We start from the raw sequence: 20,983 nt of genomic DNA, 5'->3' as shown, positions 1-20,983 counted from the left end.
ATTGCCAACATACAAGTTGCAATATAGGTGATATTTTGGCATTTAAAGAGGACAGCACATGTGCAGCTAACCAACACGAACGTGTAGAGAGAAATCAAAATTAAAAACACAACAACAGGAAGTACCTGCTGCCATTTTTTTACCTTGGGGTAGTTTAACCACCGAAACTTACCTGAACGGTTTAACCCGAAACATACCTGAACGCCCGGTTTAACCACCGAAACTTACCTGAACGGTTGAACCACCGAAACATACCTGAACGGTTTAACCACCGAAACTTACCTGAACGGTTGAACCACCGAAACTTACCTGAACGGTTTAACCACCGAAACTTACCTGAACGGTTTAACCACCGAAACTTACCTGAACGGTTGAACCACCGAAACTTACCTGAGCGGTTGAACCACCGAAACTTACTTGAACTGTTTAACCACCGAAACTTACCTGAACGGTTGAACCACCGAAACTTACCTGAGCGGTTGAACCATCGAAACTTACATGAACGGTTAAACCACCGAAACATACCTGAACGGTTTAACCATCGAAACTTACATGAACGATTAAACCACCGAAACATACCTGAACGGTTTAACCACCGAAACTTACCTGAACGGTTTAACCATCGAAACATACCTGAACGGTTAAACCACTGAAACTTACCTGAACAGTTGAACCACCAAAACATACCTGAACGGTTTAATGAGGCCACGCACTGAGTTTCCCGTGTTGAGGCAACTTAACTTGAGCCGAGCGTTTATTTTCCAGTTTGTGCAAACCTTTAGAGAGCTTTTAATCAGGGGTTTGGTCAACAGTCAGTCTGGTGCCATCTAGAACAGGGTAGTAAGCGAAAGTGGCACCGCCCCTAGAACAGGGTAGTAAGCGAAAGTGGCACCGCCCCTAGAACAGGGTAGGTAGCGAAAGTGGCACCGCCCCTAGTGAAGCTGTTCGATGTCAAGCTAAGCAAATGGAAACGTTTGGTACAGAAAGCCATCAACAGGGCTATGAGTTGTCTTCCCAGCTAATGGACACAAGCGAGAAAAGTCTCAAAGGTATTTGAGAGGTGCATAAATTAATTTAAAATTCTTGCACGGCGTAGTTACAATTAATATGGTTATAAAATCCTGTCTGTCTGGTTTTTTTCGGACTTTACTAAAGATTGGACGTATTTGATGTTTTTAATATTTTCGGTAACTAAATAAAAATTAAAAAAAAAAGCAAAAACAATTTGGTTTTCACGTGTAATGGCGACATAAACAATGGCATCCTGCTATTGGATAGGCCGACAAAAATTTTATTGTACACATTGTAAGCTAAAAATAGAAAACTAGGTCATGGGGTTTTAAATTTGCATTGTTATTTAAAAACTTGATCTGCAAAGTTTTGTAAACAAATAGTTATCGATCACTAAGTTACTGTACAGCCAATCAATATTTGTCTTACGAAAGTGAAACATCCGGTTATAACTTAGGCTTGATGAAAATAAATAGAAATGTAGCCTTAAACTCAACAAATTATTTTCTAGTTCTCTGGATTTGCAACTTTTATAGCATTTATTCTAAAAATATAAAATTTCTAAATTAATTTTAGGCTTAAGTTTTTATTTTTTATTTTTTTTACGGTCTAAATCTAAAAAGCACGTTTTTATTCCATGACAACAACACTATGGAAGGAATCTCGTCAACTCGCTCGCCTCCATTGATTGGATATTTAAAATTTTTAACTTTAAGGCATACAACTAGTGCTGAAATTTTCTATAAATAATTTTGTTTGATTTCCAGCTTTGAAGCATTAACATGTGAACATTTGATATAAACGATATAAACAGACCAAAAAATAACTCAAAACCATGTATTGAAGTTTCAAATTGTGTCAAATTATTATACATTATAAGAGAAAATAATGGAATCGTAATTTCTAACATATATATCATTACAAGCGATTGTATGACAAGAACGAATTATCTAAAACAGCTGGCGTACCCACAGTTGAGTTCCAATATTGATATGTGGCCAGCAAGTCTAGAGTGTGAACCCCCCCCCCCCCTTCTAGCGGACCTAACTTTGGCCGTAGGGCGGGGAATTTTTAGGGCGGTCTTTCACATTCGTGACGTATACCATTTGTTATCCGTCAACAACATATCGACTGTGTCCAGAAAACAAATATCTCCCGGCATCCGGTTGGTGAAAAGTCGAACACGCGACACTAAAAAAAAAAAACAGCAGCTTGACAAAGGCGTTACTCTTTTCATCTTTTATATTATGCTTTTGTTAATGTAGAAGCTTAGAGACCCATTAGGCGCCAGAGGCGAACTATCAATTTAGCGCCCTTCCACATTTGTATATTCATTCACGATGGAGAAAAACGCCCGCCTTCCCTCATCTAATTTGAAAAAGTCCGGGCGCTTTGTTACTGCCCTTAACAGTGTCCATGTTGGAATAACACACTTGATGTAGAAAATAGTTTGTAAAGCTAAGAAGTATTCTATTTTCTCATCTTCGTTAAAGTATAATTCAGTAATGCAACTCAAAATGAGCTTGTTATTTTATTTTTCTACCACGTCTGTGCCCCCTTTGGGTCGGCATCCGGACGGGCGCCCCACCCGTCCTCCCATGGCCTCTGTGTTGATGGTACCACAACTACAATATTTGGAGCTAAATATATTTTTGTTTTATTACAATAGTGGTCAGTTTCCTCCACTACATAGTATGAAATATTTTGTTCCACTAATTGAGAGATCAAACTTTTTAAAGCAGACTCTACATTTAAATATTTTGTTCCACTAATTGAGAGATCAAACTTTTTAACACAGACTCTACATTTAAATATTTTGTTCCACTAATTGAGAGATCAAACTTTTTAACACAGACTCTACATTTAAATATTTTGTTCCACTAATTGAGAGATCAAACTTTTTAACACAGACTCTACAAGACGTTCAAGGACCGGAAGTTCCTGTACATGATGCTGGAGGCGTGTCTCGGGGGAGAGTTGTGGACCGTTCTCAGGGACAAGTAAGTCACGTGCTTTTTTTTACGAGAATCACGTGCTGTACGATCTCATTTGTAATTGAATGTGACAGCTGCTCAAGACCAGAGTTTCTTCCAGTCATCTCTTGCCCCCCCCCCCCCGCCCCTCGAAAAAATTCTACCGCCCCCCCCCCCCCCCCGAACGAAAAGAAATTTATATAATTTATATAGAAAATATATACTTTTTACAGTGTGCCTCCCCCCCCCCTCTGAAAAAAGTCTACCCCCCCCCGAAAATTTCAAGTGCCCCCCCCCCCCCCCCCGGAGAAAAAAGTCTGGAAGAAACACTGCTCAAGACATCGTCCTAGCCCTAAAATAATTAAATCCTTGACTAACATTAAACAATTAATTAGCACAATTGACATCCAATAATTTGACCATCTGCATCATGAAGGTTCAGATTTGTGAACAGCAGATAATTGTCACGTCTACTCTTAAAGGGTTCTACTTTTCAAATATTCCCATCCCATCTTAAGAGGTCCCATATCCCATAATATCCCATCTAATTCTAATCTTTAAAGGTCCCATATCCCATAATTTCCCATCTAATCTCCAGGGGTTCATTTGACGACAACACGACACGCTTCTACACAGCGTGTGTAGTCGAGGCGTTTGTTTACCTACACAGTCGGGGCATCGTATACAGGGACCTGAAGCCGGAGAACTTACTGCTAGATTCTCACGGCTACATCAAACTGGTGAGGCTACCACACACATACACACACACATGCTACATCAAACTGGTGAGGCTAAAGCTACCACACACACACACACATACACACACACTACATCAAACTGGTGAGGCTACCACACACACGCTACATCAAACTGGTGAGGCTACCTCACACACACACACACATGCTACATCAAACTGGTGAGGCTAAAGCTACCACACACACACACACATACACACACACTACATCAAACTGGTGAGGCTACCACACACACGCTACATCAAACTGGTGAGGCTACCGGCTACCACACACACACTACATCAAACTGGTGAGGCTACCACGCACACATACGCTACATCAAACTGGTGAGGCTACCACACACACACACACGCTACATCAAACTGGTGAGGCTACCACACACACACATACACACACTACATCAAACTGGTGAGGCTACCACGCACACATACGCTACATCAAACTGGTGAGGCTACCACACACACACACACGCTACATCAAACTGGTGAGGCTACCACACACACACGCTACATCAAACTGGTGAGGCTACCACGCACACATACGCTACATCAAACTGGTGAGGCTACCACACACACACATACAAACACTACATCAAACTGGTGAGGCTACCACACACACACGCTACATCAAACTGGTGAGGCTACCACGCACACATACGCTACATCAAACTGGTGAGGCTACCACACACACACACACATGCTACATCAAACTGGTGAGGCTACCACGCACACATACGCTACATCAAACTGGTGAGGCTACCACACACACACACACGCTACATCAAACTGGTGAGGCTACCACACACACACGCTACATCAAACTGGTGAGGCTACCACACACACACACACTACACCAAACTGGTGAGGCTACCACACACACACACATTACACCAAACTGGTGAGGCTACCACACACACACACACACACTACACCAAACTGGTGAGCCTACCACACACACACATACAAACACTACATCAAACTGGTGAGGCTAAAGCTACCACACACACACACACGCTACATCAAACTGGTGAGGCTACCACACACACACATACAAACACTACATCAAACTGGTGAGGCTACCACACACACATACGCTACATCAAACTGGTGAGGCTACCACACACACACATACAAACACTACATCAAACTGGTGAGGCTACCACACACACACGCTACATCAAACTGGTGAGGCTACCACACACACACAAATGCTACATCAAACTGGTGAGGCTACCACACACACACACAAATGCTACATCAAACTGGTGAGGCTACCACACACACACGCTACATCAAACTGGTGAGGCTACCACACACACACATACAAACACTACATCAAACTGGTGAGGCTACCACACACATACTACATCAAACTGGTGAGGCTACCACACACACACACACACAAATGCTACATCAAACTGGTGGGGCTACCACACACACACGCTTTAGCTTACAGCCCTGAGCCAAGGTTTTAACTTATTCTCATACTGAAATAGGTTTCAGTTTCATTCACAATTCTGGGAGTTTAAGAACCACTGCCCCTCACACCATTGATACAACACCCCTCCCCCCCTCACACCATTGATACAACACCCCCTCCCCCCTCACACCATTGATACAAGATCCCCCCACACCATTGATACAAGACCCACCCCACTCACACCATTGATACAAGACCCACCCCCCTCACACCATTGATACAACACCCACTCCCCCCCTCACACCATTGATACAACACCCACTCCCCCCCTCACACCATTGATACAAGACCCAAGCCCCCTCCCTTCATTTATACATTGCAAAGGTCTCTGTCTTGTCTCTCTGAAGACAAAACTTATTATGTGATTAACATTAACTGAACTCTAATACTAACCTACAATCCATGTAAACAAAACTTTTAAACATATAAACATAATATATACAACTTAAAAAAAAATTAATCCTTATATTGCACAACAAGTTTTTCTATTTTAAGCTTGATTAAACTTATATATTCCAAGCTTTGTCCTTGTGTGAATATTATAGTACAGAGTGTGAACAGTCGTGCATTAATTATTTAAGCAGAAGAAGATTTTTAAATAGCTATACATTTTAAAAATTTATTTTCATTGAACTGTTTAATGTAGCGTTTGTCTAAAAACCGGCCACTGTGGATTTGCTTTTAGCTTATTTTTCCATCAAACACAATAATCCATAAACGAAGTTACTGACAAAAATATAATTACTTGAATCATTTATGCAGTGATTTTTTTCAGTTTTGTGTTTTTCTGCTTTTAATTATCTGCCCTGTTCTACCCTTTTTTATTCGACCTTGATCTCAGCTTTATTATTTGACCTTGCTCTGAACTTTATTATTCGACCTTGATCTGAGCTTTATTATTTGACCTTGCTCTGAACGTTATTATTCGACCTTGATCTGAGCTTTATTATTTGACCTTGCTCTGAAATTTATTATTCGACCTTGATCTGACCTTTATTATTTGACCTTGCTCTGACCTTCTCTGTTTGAACTCTCAGGTAGATTTTGGGTTCGCCAAAAGAGTTGGACACGGCAGAAAGACATGGACGTTCTGTGGAACTCCGGAATACGTGGCCCCAGAAATAATTCTGAATAAAGGTCATGATATCTCTGCGGACTATTGGTCTCTGGGTATCTTAATGTTTGAGCTTCTGACAGGAAGGTGAGCAACGTGATTGGTTGTAAATAAATTTAACAGTGCCTTGTGTTTTAAATACTTTACTTTAATGTCAAAAGTTACTTTTAACTTCTGTATACATCAGTATTTCTTCCTTAAAATCTAAATCCATATATTTTTAGCGCAATTTCCATTCTGGAGAATTGCGTTTATTAACTCGTCTTTTCTGGGAATGGATGGATGTGTGTTCGCAGCTTTAAGGGGGTAGGCTCCAGAAAAAACCAACTTCTTAATTAAAACCTTTTATTGATTCATTTGTGTATATCTAAGTTAGGGTACTTGAAAGAAAATATTTCCATGCATCAGGGAATATTTTGAAAAAATGGTTGCCATGGCAACGGCGGCCATCTTGAAAAAACATCCTTTTCTGGAGTTCTAAAATTTCATAAACTAACATAAATATCGGCTATATAATCATTGATCCTTCTTGTACTAACGCTAATAGAGTCAGCTGGCTAGTTTTTGTAACAGAAATCACTCTAGAAATATTTTTTTTTAATTTTCAAAATTTGGTGTGACGAAATTCCAATGAAAATAATGCTAAATTCAATGGAATTTCACCACATATTTTTTTGAAAATTTGAAAAAAAATATGTCTAGCTGTGTTTCGGTTACAAAAATTAGCCAGCTCACTCTATTGATGTTAGTACAATAAAGATCAATGATTATATGGGCGGTTTATATGTTACTTTAGGAAATTTTAGAACTCCACAAAAGGTAGTTTTTTCCAAGATGGCCGCCGTTTCCATGGCAACCATATTTTCAGAAGAGTTCCTGGTACATCCAAATATTTTTCCTTAAGTACCCTAACTTATACATACACAAATAAATGAAAAAGGCTTTTTAACTAAAAAGTTTTTTTCCCTGTTTTTTTCGGGAGCCTATCCCCTTAAGTCGTATCTCCTCCTCAACGAAGCAATATCGAGGACTAGTTCCAAAAGCAAATTTGTTAAGCAAGTTCCGAGGATGATAGTGGGCCAAAAAAATTCCCGGAATTCCTTCCTGGATTTCACGGAAAAGCAAAAAAAAACTCGAAAAAAATGCAGTTTTTGGCCCATATCTCGGCAACCAGACCACTTAGCGACTTGAAACATTTACCAATCGATTCCTGCCATAATTTAGAACAATATTGCCGAAGAAAGTTTTCAAAAATATCCTTTCGTTCGGTCACAAATTTTAAAATTACATAAACACCTACAAACCGATCGTTCTCCTAGCTTGAACGCACCCCAGCATTATACGTCAGAGCTATTTTTAGATAACATAAGGAAATTGCGCTAAAATTGTCACTAGACTTTTTAATTAACTTGTTTTTTGTTTTGTGAATTTATTTTTGTGTGAATTTATTTTTGTGTGAATTTATTTTTCTGTGAACTAATTTCTCTGTGAATTTATTTTTCTGTGAATTTATTTTTCTGTGAACTAATTTCTCTGTGAATTTATTTTTCTGTAAATTTATTTTTCTGTGAATTTATTTTTGTCCAATTTACATCAGCTCTGGCAATGACAACAGTGATAACAAAATAAATCAGAGTCAGCTATTCCCAGAGGTCAAGAAAAAATCCAATTCTAGAATTTTAAAAACAAAGCTGCAGACATAATGACATGTTTTACTGCATCAACTAATTAGTGAGAAAAAATCAACAGACATGGAATAATCTGCAAAAATGTCTGCGTCTAAACTGTGCTTAATGAGTTGTATTGATTTCCTCTACAGCCCACCATTTGCTGGTCCTGATCCAATGAAAACGTACAATTTAATTCTTAAAGGCATCGACGCTGTGGACATTCCGAGAAAAGTGAACAAGAATGCTGCCAGTCTTATCAAAAAACTTTGTCGGTCAGTTCTCTGGAATTGTATTTTAACAGAACATGTACACTTTATACTGCAAACAAAAAAATGTTGGTTGTTAAATTTTAATGTGTAGTTGTTGAAATAAAAGCAGTTGTAAATAGGGCTATAATTAAAAATTATTTTGTGTTGAAATTTTTAAATATATAAAATAATAAATGAACGATTAAAGTTGAACATATTTTTCTTCCATTTGATCTCATGTTTCCCTTCTATTTGTTCTCTAGAGATAATATCATTTTTTCCTTTCATTTGATCTATAGAGATAATCTTATATTTTTCTTCTATTTGATCTCTAGATATAATCTCATGTATTCCTTCTATATGTTCTTTAGAGATAATCTCATATTCTCCTCCTATCTAATCTCTAGAGATAATCCAATGGAACGACTGGGCTATGGAAAAGGTGGGATCAGAGAGATACAGAAACACCTGTGGTTTGATAGCTTTAACTGGGATGGACTAAGGAACAGAACTCTGAAAGCTCCAATAGTACCTTCAGTAAGTTTGGGTTGTTTCCTCCTGCTGTCTCCTGTAGATAAATTGTTGGTCTCTAAAACTAATTTTTTAGAATCACATTAAAAAAACCCCAGTCTATTTCAATTTCTATTACAAGCAATTGAAGCAAAATAAATATTTACTTCAATATTCAACCCCAGAATAGCTTCCCTGGTTTAGTTGATGAGTTACTCTGAAAAATAAAGCTACATAACAAGAACTGGGTTATCTCCCATCTGGCAACTGAACCCGGTTACCTCCCATGATATTGTGTTTTCCTGGCTTGTTGTTTACCCCTCAATATTAATTTCTGCAGTTTCACATTGTAGTAGACTCAGTGTTTTACAATAGCATATACCAAGTTTAAAACATTTAAACAAAAACTTTCCATCACAAGACTTAGTAAAACACTTTGCAAAACTTGCAGGTCAAATCTGCCATAGACACATCCAACTTTGACGACTACCCAGAGGACGAGGAGCACCCCCCTCCAGATGATCTCACCGGTTGGGACAAGGACTTTTGACCTGATGCTAAATATAGACATTTTTAAACTGCTGATACTGTTTGATACATTGTTTTTAATAAACCACACTGCAATTAAAAAGCATAATGGGTGAGGGGTGAATAATAAGTTGTGTCTGTGTTGGGTATGAATTTAGAGTTGCCTGACTTGCTTGAAAAAAATTACTTCACTTTTTAAGTAATTTTTTAAAATGTGTGTGTGAGAGTTAATTTACCATATGTATAAATTTAAAGTATATATATATATATATTTAGTTTAATGAACATTAGAATGCATGTTGACGGTAAATATTTGAATGTAATATCAGGCACCAGTAGAACTAGTACAAGCAATATTAAATGTTGTTTGTCTTTTACAAGAAAATCTTTTATTTTTCTTGTACCATGTTACGTTTATAAATTACAACCAATGACTTGACTAGCCATTAATGCATTATTTGTTTCAACTTTTCATTTTGAAATTATGTAAAGAGCTAAAGGAATAGCTGCAGTGTAGAAACATTGACACTTTTAGCTAGAAAAACAAGAAGACATAAAATTCTTATAAATGTTATATAAAACATTTTATATCTCGCAGTTTTTTGATCAAGCATTTCAACTTTATAAAGAGTTGATTGTATTTGGAAAACATATTTTTGAATCTTTAAAATCTCACCCCAAAACATAAAGCTGTGACAGGGGAGATAATTCAAGAAAAATAAGTTTCCTGTTGGGCTTATCTGCCCTTGCTTTTGACTGACAAAATTTGACTCAGCAACCTACTCTGATTTAATAAACAACTGCAAACCTCTTTTCAATAAAGGAATGAATTCATTTAATGAGTACTGATACTGTCTAAATTTAAATTTATAACTGTTACACTCTATGTATTAAGTAAATAGTACAATTTAAATCAATAAATTACAATCCATAAAAAGGATTTGATAACCCCCCCAGTGGCTACCACCTGTATGAGCAGCTAAAACTACTTGTGATGTGAGATCACCGTGGAGGTACCCCACTGTTCTAATGCATTTTGTGCCTTAAATATTTGGAAAAAAACTTTTCGCCATCATCTTCTCATACTTTCACTTGCAATAAATTTAATTCACAAATAAAATGTTTCCATCATAATAATAAATGCACTTCATAAAATAATAATTTATCACCCAAGGAATTGAAAAATAAAACAGAAAATGTACTTTAGTGCTAAAAGTCCAATTCTTTTTAAAAAATTTATTTTAATCTGGTTACGGTTTTAAAAACACAACTCAATGTCTAAAGCAAACAACCTGTGATTGCCAATTTTATAATGATGGATTTATAAAATGACCGTTATTTTCTTTTAATTTAAAAACATTAATTCGACAATTAAAGTCTAATGTATCAACTTTGTTTCAACTTCATGTTACAGATTTATGCTACAACTTCATGTTAATCTTCACATTATACCTTCATGTTACAACTGTTTTTTTCCTGTGTTTAGAATCTTATCACAATTTGATCCAGCTTACTGTTACATATATACATACATACAAACAACATACATACACACATATATTAGGACTGTTGTGTGCCATACCAACTTTTGGGTGACATCTGAACACATATCATTTGGACTGTAAAGCACAATTTCTATGTGGTTAGATTGTAGTGGGTATCAGCTGTTGGCATAGTTTATCTCATTGTAAAAATATAAGGGGAGATTACTCAAAAATTTCTTTTGTTTCTAGTAGACAAGGGCTGTAAAACATGATACAAGGGAAAATATTGGCCTACTATTTCACATTGTGTTCTGTTCCAAATCAATTGCTTTAAAAATAGAAAGTAAAATTGGAATGATGAATATTTAAATTATTTTAAACTTGTGAGAAATGGGATCAGATGGAAATATAAATGTAAAAATGTTTGTGTAAATGTTTGTAAAATTGTTTATATAAATGTTTGTAAAAATGTTTGTAAAAATGTTTGTGTAAATGTTTGTATAAATGTTTGTAAAAATGCAACAACAAAAAGTATATTTGTGTTTGCCTACACTTGACATGCTGGTGTGATGGATAAATTATTGCAGTAGATGAACTGTGAGAGACAAACCAAAGTATATTTGTGATACTGAAATAAAATATATCAAAAGCTTTTTTTTTCTTCACTGATTCATGTGTGAAACAATTTGTGATTAAAATTTATCCATTGGTTTATGCTATTAAGTTGTTAGTTTTAAATTATCTTCTGGAGAATAAAATAATGACAAAACAACCAAACAACATTTACACATTCAACAGTACATATATATATATATATATATATATATATATATACACACACACATATATATATATGTGTATATATATATATATATATATATATATATATATATATATATATATATATATATAGGCCTATATATATATATATATATATATATATATATATATATATATATATATTATATATATATATATATATATATATATATATATATATATATATATATATATAGGCCTATATATATATAGATATATATATATAGATATATATATCTATATATATATATATATATATATATACATATATATAATATATATATATAATATATATATATATATATATTATATATATATATATATATATATATATATATTATATATATATATAGGCCTATATATATATATATATATATATATATAATGTTATATATATATATATATATATGTATATAGTTATATATATATATATATATATATATATAGGCCTATATATATATTATATATATATATATATATATATATATATATATATATATATATATATATATATATGTATGTATATATATATATATATATATTTATATATATATATATATTATATATATAGGCCTATATATATATATATATATATATATATATATATATATATATATATATGGCCTATATATATATATATATATAGGCCTATATATATATATATATATATATATATATATATATATATATATATATATATATATATATATATATATATAATATATATATATATAGGCCTATATATATATATATATATATATATATATATATATATATATTATATATATATATATATATAGGCCTGTATATATATATATATAGATATCTATATAATATATATATATATATATATATATAATATATATATATATATATATATATATATATATATATATATAGGCCTGTATATATATATATATATATCTATATATATATATATATATATATATATATATATATATATATATATATATATATATATATTCCCACACATATATATAATATATATATATATATATATATATATATACATAACATACACCAAGATAGGCGCCACTGTCATTCCGCGCTATTTTTTGCCTTAATCATTCATCAGACACCTCCCTAGATAGGCTACTGGATTTTTTTTAAACTGGTAACTAACGAGAAGCTTGATAAAAACACATTCAGTGGTCCCAATGGAAACACAATATAACAAAGAAATCAAAATCTAAAACTTAAAATTTCTGCGAATTGCTTTTAATATTTGTGCAAGTGATTAGATGGTTTTGTTGCTCTGACAGACATGCGCACTGACGCTTCATAGATGTCAAACTGGAAAAGGAAATTTGATTGGTCAGTTTTAGAATGTGACGAATGACAATTTAACGAATAGGATAATTCACGTGATAAACGGTTTGATGATTATTGCGACTGTGTGTATGTGTGTGTGTGCGGTAAGTGTGGGTGTATGGATTGTGGTGGGGCTTTTGACATGGCCTGTTTTCCTACCTCGATTCGAGAAAACAGTTTATTAGTAAATGATGTCACACTCGTAGGGGAGAGGGGGGGGGGGGGGTTCCGTAATTTTGTGCCGGTGTGTGATGAGGGGAAGGGGGTTCAGATTGTGTGACGTTACACTTTTGCATTATTAGAAATCTATGTTAAAAAACGAATTTTAGCCGTTATTTCGCGTTTTAGAAACGTGTTTTAATAAATTGTAATGGAAATTGATTAAAATACTCTATGATGACAGAGTTTATACAAAATTTTGGAAAAATATCGATGTTTTAAGAAAACCACAAAATATAGATGACCCTAAATGGGGATTTGATTAATTTTGATGAATACATGATATAAACAATAGTGCTGTTAGTCGTGAGATAGCTGAGGTTAGTGCTGAGGTAGGTGAGGTTAGTGCTGAGGTAGGTGAGGTTAGTGCAGAGGTAGGTGAGGTTAGTGCTGAGGTAGGTGAGGTTAGTGCTGAGGTAGGTGAGGTTAGTGCTGAGGTAGGTGAGGTTAGTGCTGAGGTAGGTGAGGTTAGTGCTGAGGTAGGTGAGGTAGTTGTGATGTAGGTGAGGTTAGTGCTGAGGTAGTTGAGGTTAGTGCTGAGGTAGGTGAGGTTAGTGCTGAGGTAGTTGAGGTTAGTGCTGAGGTAGGTGAGGTTAGTGCTGAGGTAGGTGAGGTTAGTGCTGAGGTAGGAGAGTTATTGCTGAGGTAGGCGAGGTTATTGCTGAGGTAGGTGAGGTTAGTGCTGAGGTAGGTGAGATTAGTGCTGAGGTAGGTGAGGTTAGTGCTGAGGTAGGTGAGGTTAGTGCTGAGGTAGGTGAGGTTAGTGCTGAGGTAGGTGAGGTAGCCTTTGATAGGTTGATGTGCTTCTTATATGAAGTCAAGCACATATGCTGTTGTTGCTGTTGTTGCATTTGTGGTTGCTGTTGGCGTAGTCGATTGTGATTTGGTTGATGTTTTTTTTTATTAAAGTGGAAGTTGTTGATGTAGATGCTAGTGGGCGGGGTAGCCATTGAAGTTGGATGCGTGCTCGTGGTTGTTCAAGTTTGGTGGTATAGTTGTTGCTGTGAGGTTGTTGTAGTTGATTGTGATGCGGTTGACGTAGGCGTGGTTAAATATGATGTAGCCTCAGATACATTGCTACCTGCTGGTGTTGCTGTAGCAGGTGGTGTAGCCTAGGCTGGTGTGGCGAGGTTCATCTCCTCCACCATAACGACGTCGTTGTAATCAAATCCTAGCACAGTAGTGTTGCCGTCGTAGCCTAAATTAAACTTTCGTTCAGTTGCGCTAACTAGAAAACAAAACGTAGTAGGTGAATCAAATAATTCTCATCAAGACAGGTCGAATGCAAAAAAAAACAGTCTTAGCATTTAATTGTACAAAAAAAAGTTCTATTTAATTCGCCTTAACCCATGTACGCTACGTACAAATTATTTCACCGAAGTGGAGAGTTCTCAGACTGAAGGATTTCTACCAACCACCACCCAGTGACGTAGCGAGGTCGGGTGTCACCCGGTGTGGCACTCAATGGTGTCACCCCCCCCCACCCCCAGAGGCGCAGCGACCCTTCCCGGGGACAAACTTTCAATTTTCGATTTGCACCCCCCCTCAAAATTTCGATTTGCACCCCCTCAAACTTTCGTTTTTAACCCCCCCCCCCTCAAACTTTCGATTTGCACCCCTTAAAACACTATGTAACACTTGAATTAATCACTTAGTTAAGTGGAATTATCATTTTTCTCTAAATATTTTGCTATTTTTTGCCTTGGCGTCACCACCCTAAATGGTATCACCCGGTGCGGTCCGCACCCCCGCCCCTCCCCCTCGCTTCGCCTCTGCCGCCACCCAACCACTTACTACACAGGTTGTTCCTTTTGATTGACCAGTTGTAGCCCATGTTTTCACAGTTGGAGCCGGCAGGTCCGACAGTGTAGGGTTTAACGTCAGTGGTGTACCTGGTGGGGAGATTAAGGTGGGGGTGAGATTAGTGGTGTACCTGGTGGGGAGATTAAGGTGGGGGTGAGATTAGTGGTGTACCTGGTGGGGAGATTAAGGTGGGGGTGAGATTAGTGGTGTACCTGGTGGGGAGATTAAGGTGGGGGAGAGATTAGTGGTGTACCTGGTGGGGATATTACGGTGGGGGTGAGATTAGTGGTGTACCTGGTGGTGAGATTAAGGTGGGGGTGAGATTAGTGGTGTGCCTGGTTGGGGAGATTAAGGTGGGGGTGAGATTAGTGGTGTACCTAGTGGGGAGATAAAGGTGGGGGTGAGATTAGTGGTGTACCTAGTGGTGAGATTAAGGTGGGGGTGAGATTAGTGGTGTACCTGGTGGGGAGATTAAGGTGGGGGTGAGATTAGTGGTGTACCTGGTGGGGAGATTAAGGTGGGGGTGAGATTAGTGGTGTACCTGGTGGGGAGATTAAGGTGGGGGTGAGATTAGTGGTATACCTGGTGGGGAGATTAAGGTGGGGGTGAGATTAGTGGTGTACCTGGTGGGGAGATTAAGGTGGGGGTGAGATTAGTTGTGTACCTGGTAGGGAGATTAAGGTGGGGGTGAGATTAGTGGTGTACCTGGTGGGGAGATTAAGGTGGGGGTGAAATTAGCGGTGTACCTGATGGTGAGATTAAGGTGGGGTGAGATTACTGGTGTACCTGGTGGGGAGATTAAGGTGGGGTGAGATTAGTGGTGTACCTGGTGGGGAGATTAAGGTGGGGGTGAGATCAGTGGTGTACCTGGTGGGGAGATTAAGGTGGGGGGTGAGATTAGTGGTGTACCTGGTGGGGAGATTAAGGTGGGGGTGAGATTAGTGGTGTACCTGGTGGGGAGATTAAGGTGGGGGTGAGATTAGTGGTGTACCTGGTGGGGAGAGTAAGGTGGGGGGTGAGATTAGTGGTGTACCTGGTGGGGAGAGTAAGGTGGGGGGTGAGATTAGTGGTGTACCTGGTGGGGAGATTAAGGTGGGGTGGGGGTGAGATTAGTGGTGTACCTGGTGGGGAGATTAAGGTGGGGATGAGATTAGTGGTGTACCTGGTGGGGAGATTAAGGTGGGGTGGGGGTGAGATTAGTGGTGTACCTGGTGGGGAGATTAGTGGTGTACCTGGTGGGGAGAGTAAGGTGGGGGGTGAGATTAGTGGTGTACCTGGTGGGGAGAGTAAGGTGAGGGGTGAGATTAGTGGTGTACCTGGTGGGGAGATTAAGGTGGGGGTGAGATTAGTGGTGTACCTGGTGGGGAGAGTAAGGTGGGGGGTGAGATTAGTAGTGTACCTGGTGGGGAGATTAAGGTGGGGGGTGAGATTAGTGGTGTACCTGGTGGGGAGAGTAAGGTGGGGGTAAGATTAGTGGTGTACCTGGTGGGGAGATTAAGATGGGGATGAGATTAGTGGTGTACCTGGTGGGGAGATTAAGGTGGGGTGGGGGTGAGATTAGTGGTGTACCTGGTGGGGAGATTAAGGTGGGGGTGGGATTAGTGGTGTACCTGGTGGGGAGATTAAGGTGGGGATGGGATTAGTGGTGTACCTGGTGGGGAGATTAAGGTGGGGTGGGGGTGAGATTAGTGGTGTACCTGGTTGGGAGATTACTGTGGGGTGGGGGTGAGATTAGTGGTGTACCTGGTGGGGAGATTAGTGGTGTACCTGGTGGGGAGATTAAGGTGGGGGTGAGATTAGTGGTGTACCTGGTGAGAGATTAAGGTGGGGGTGAGATTAGTGGTGTACCTGGTGGGGAGATTAAGGTGGGGGTGAGATTAGTGGTGTACCTGGTGGGGAGATTAAGGTGGGGGTGAGATTAGTGGTGTACCTGGTGGGGAGATTAAGGTGGGGGTGAGATTAGTTGTGTAACTGGTGGTGAGAGGAGATTAAGGTGGGTGTGTGTGGGGTGTGGGATTAGCTCAGTAGATTTAAGTTGGGTTTTCTTTCATTAAACGCCGTTGTAATCATTACGTCTTAAACAGTTTGAAGTTGAAACATATTTATGAACTCATTTTATAGGCCATATTAAATACAACTTGGTAAAGGTTAGCTAATTTTTGTATACTGTTCATGATAGCTACACATCTACTAACTAAACATCAACTTACTGTCCATCATAGATACACATCAACTAACTACACATCAACTAGCTAGACATCAACTTACTTTCCATCATAGCAACACTTCAAATACCTACACATCAACTACCTACACATCAACTAACTACACATCAACTTACTGTCCATCATAGCTACACATCAACAAAGTGGATGGTGTGGGGTATTCACTATGTGAGTAGCTCTTACAAAAGTTCAGTGCACAGCCCATTCTACAAGACTTTTCATTCATCAGCTGAACAGTTTCAACAGAGAAATAATAGAGAAGCTATATTCTTTATTGATAAGTGAATAATGAGGAAATCGACTCATTTCCATGATGTGTGTATATATATATATATATATATATATATATATATATATATATATATATATATATATATATATATATATATATATATATATATATATATATATATATATATATGCACATGTGAGTGTGTGTTCTCACCACACGATAGTGTCCACATGTATTCCAGTGAGTACACTTGTCTGTATAGATGTCGTACTTAGATCCCTCCTCATGGAACATGTAAAACGCTTGCTCAATGCTGTAGCCAGGCCCGGGAGAAAAACTTAATCACAAAACGATAGAAGGTAAATATCTGCTCTAGGCCTTTGATGCATGCTTTGGGGTTCCCAGAAAAATGCGTTAGCGGAAAACTGCGCAAAGGAAAACTGTGCAAACAGAAAAATGCGCAAAAACAAACTAATTATACTAATACAATTTAATTTTGTCAAATTTCATGAAATATGTTTAATTGTGTGTTTCAAGGTGCATGAGCTCATTATTTGTTATTAAAATCATCACGTCTTTAAATGCTCTATTAAAGAAAATAAAAATGCTTTTTTTGTGCGCAGCTTTCCATTGCGCATCTTTCATGTCACCATGCTAAGGCAGTAACTTATTGTGCAGCTACTGATGCAACGACTGGAACCTTTTGTAAACAATTTAATAAATTTATGAGCTGCAAAGTTTATTTAAAAATAAACAGGGAGTGATCGTCCACTAATATTTCTCGAATATTCTAATATAACATTACGGGATGGCAACTCGAGATATAGACACGATTTTTAATAAGTTTTTACATACTTAAACTTTTTAAAATAGAATGGAATCTTGTGGAAAAAAGAATTGCGTACCAAGCCAACGACAAACAATATTTGTATAATAGTGCGGAATAATATTAGTACTTTATAAATTCATATGCGTTTTTTTCTTTGAGAAATCGGAAATTGCGTAAATTATTACTTCCGGACAACGGAAATTATCCCGAATTCGTTTGGAGGTAGATAATTAGGTATTTTACTTACACGTGAAATTTCATTTAAATATCTGAAACAGTAGGCTACACACAATATATGCGTTTGAAAAACCAAAAGTAGAATAAGTTCCACTTCCGATTAATTGAAATACGGACAAAATTGCAAAACTATCTTTTTTTCCGACTGAGACAGGTGTAAAATGTCGAGATTTGTGAAAATCTCGATTTCGATTTTTGCACGATATAATACTTCCTCTATACTTCGTATACAAGAAAGTAAATAAACCGGGAGTAATCTCCCCTAAACTTTCTCGAATATTCTTATATAACTCGGAATATAGACTTGATTTTAAATGACTTAAACTTTTGAAAATAGAATAGAATCTCGTAGAAAAAAGAATTGCGCACCAAGCGAACGCCAAAACAAAATGTGCATAATAGTGAACAATATTATTAGTACTTTTTACTTTCTCGTAATTACGGAGTATAGAGAAAGTATTGTAATCGTGCAAAAAAAAAAATCGAGATTTTTACAAATCTCGACGTTTTACATCTAACTGATACGGAAAAACGTGAATTTGCAATCTTGTCCGTATGTCTGTGTGTCTGTGTGTCTGTCTGTCTGTGTGTGTATGTGTGTAAACACGATAACTTGAGTACCGTTACAGCTAGGTTGATGAAATTTCATATATAAGTATTTTATCAAAATTGTAGATCCATATCAACTTTTGAGCGATTTCCGATAACCGGAAGTGGTACTTTTCCTACTTTGAAATTTTCAAAAGCCTATAACTTGAGTACTATTTCAGATAGATAAAAGAAATTTCACATGTAAGTAAAAGATCTAATTCTCTACCTTCTGTTAAATTTTGAGTCATTTCTAGACACATTATGTCAATGTTATTTTTTTTTCAATTTACGTGTTTTTTAATCTGGGGTCTGGTAATTTTGTGATGATAAGTGACAGACGTGATGTCATATATGGGTGACCCCCGAAACCCACAGTAACTAGATAACGGGTAGTCTAGTTGGTAATAAAAGACATCATTTAATTTTAACGGCGTAGATAGAGGACAGACACCATTAGCCATTATTAAAAATACAAGAAGATTTATAAATGCTGCTGTACTACAGTCGGGCACCTACCGTGACTATAGTAGAGAACTTCACCCCTCTGTTCCCACTACAGTCGGGCACCTACCGTGACTATAGTAGAGAACTTCACCTCTCTGCTCTCAAATTACTGTGTCTTTGCTGGGCCAGTATCTTTTAAAAATGATGGTTCCACCACTGTGGGCGCCGGTACATTTCTGGGTGTGGTTGTAGGCGTAGTCCTCGAGCTGGCTGTCCCAAAAACTGCAAGTTTGATAACATTCCTACACGCTGTCAGACAGCTAGTCCATTCACTATATATGTATACATACCTCTTTGTCTACACTCGCACTGCTAATGTAAAGCTTCCTTTCTTTTAACTGAACTCACGAATTTATTTAGTTCACTCTATTCATATAGGGAAAACTACATTGATTTTTATGCTGTAGTATTTTCTTACTGAATTATGGGAACCTTTCATTTCTGTTTATCACAGATTTCACTCAAAGTCCCAAGCGACACCCGTAACGACAACACAAAAACCCACACCGCTCCTACACATAGACCAACGCAACCTACATACAAAATCCACAACATCCACAAAGACCCCCAATGAACAGCTCCCCCATGCCAACAGCTCTAGAAAGACCCCCACAACCCCCACACAGACCCCAACACAAAGAACCCCACACATAGACCCCCACACAAAAACCCACAAACAAAGACCCCACACAACCCCCACGCACAAAGACCCCCACACAAAAACCCACAAACAAAGACCCCACACAATCCCCCACACAGAAAGACCCCCACACAAAGACCCCCACACAAAGACCCCCACTCACCAACTCCCTCATCCCAACAGCTCTAGGAAACACCATACTCCTGTAGGCGTTACTGATCTGTAGGATCAAATTCTTCTCCTGCTCAGTGAAGCGTGTCTTGTTGATGCTGGAGCCCCAGGTGTAGTTGCCCCTCAGTGTAAATAAATCGTCACGTGACCAGTAGAGAGTGCCATCTGACGCCGGTAACTGGACCAAGGTCAAGGAGGTCACCGACAACATGAAGTGGACGACGAGCTTCTTGCGATAAATCTTCATATTCATCATTCGTTTTGTTAAAGCTGTCATTTAAATAAATACAATGTAAAATGTTAAAGATAATTCCAATTGAAATGTGTACAAGTGTGATACATGATCGATCTAAAGCGAGGCACGCTTTTGTTTCGTAGCTACTTACGCAAATTTGTTTGGTGCAAACTGAAGTTAGTTTCTGAAATTTTTTTTTTTTGAGTGTTTGCTTCGTACTATCTGCATGTAGGATGTTGCTGTTTAGGTGTAGGATGTTGCTGTCTGGATGTAGGATGTTGCTGTCTGGATGTGTGATGTTGCTGTCTGGGTGTAGGATGTTGCTGATGTAAAGAATTCTATACTCACTCGAAACACTGACTAGAGGTCGTGCT

At 37.5% G+C, this 20,983-nt stretch overlaps 2 protein-coding genes across 2 annotated transcripts in view; one reads left to right on the top strand and one right to left on the bottom strand.

Moving 5' to 3' along the window:
- The window catches only part of LOC131927157 (cGMP-dependent protein kinase 1-like), a 32,650-nt gene extending 21,224 nt beyond the window's left edge, over positions 1 to 11,426 (top strand). The window contains exons 11-16 of the mRNA XM_059282875.1: positions 2,922 to 3,011; positions 3,583 to 3,724; positions 6,256 to 6,419; positions 8,152 to 8,274; positions 8,658 to 8,787; positions 9,212 to 11,426. Of these exons, the coding sequence (XP_059138858.1) occupies positions 2,922 to 3,011; positions 3,583 to 3,724; positions 6,256 to 6,419; positions 8,152 to 8,274; positions 8,658 to 8,787; positions 9,212 to 9,310 (748 nt within the window). The 3' untranslated portion in view covers positions 9,311 to 11,426. The remainder of the gene's footprint in view (positions 1 to 2,921; positions 3,012 to 3,582; positions 3,725 to 6,255; positions 6,420 to 8,151; positions 8,275 to 8,657; positions 8,788 to 9,211) is intronic.
- Positions 11,427 to 12,841: 1,415 nt separating this feature from the next.
- LOC131927156 (peptidase inhibitor 16) lies at positions 12,842 to 20,621 on the bottom strand. The gene is made up of 6 exons (XM_059282874.1): positions 20,371 to 20,621; positions 17,616 to 17,739; positions 17,287 to 17,399; positions 14,937 to 15,034; positions 14,224 to 14,370; positions 12,842 to 12,905 (listed from the first exon to the last, which is right to left on the bottom strand). The coding sequence occupies exons 1-5, from the start codon at positions 20,619 to 20,621 to the stop codon at positions 14,255 to 14,257; spliced, it is 702 nt and encodes a 233-aa protein (XP_059138857.1). The 3' UTR covers positions 12,842 to 12,905; positions 14,224 to 14,254.
- Positions 20,622 to 20,983: the final 362 nt, after the last annotated feature.

The sequence above is a fragment of the Physella acuta genome, unplaced genomic scaffold (assembly GCF_028476545.2).
Source record: "Physella acuta isolate Inbredline_101_S28 unplaced genomic scaffold, ASM2847654v3 ptg001377l, whole genome shotgun sequence".
NCBI classification, from domain to species: Eukaryota; Metazoa; Mollusca; class Gastropoda; family Physidae; genus Physella; species Physella acuta.
The sequence above is the reverse complement of the archived record's forward strand: the minus strand, read 5'-3'. Positions and strand labels throughout refer to the sequence as shown.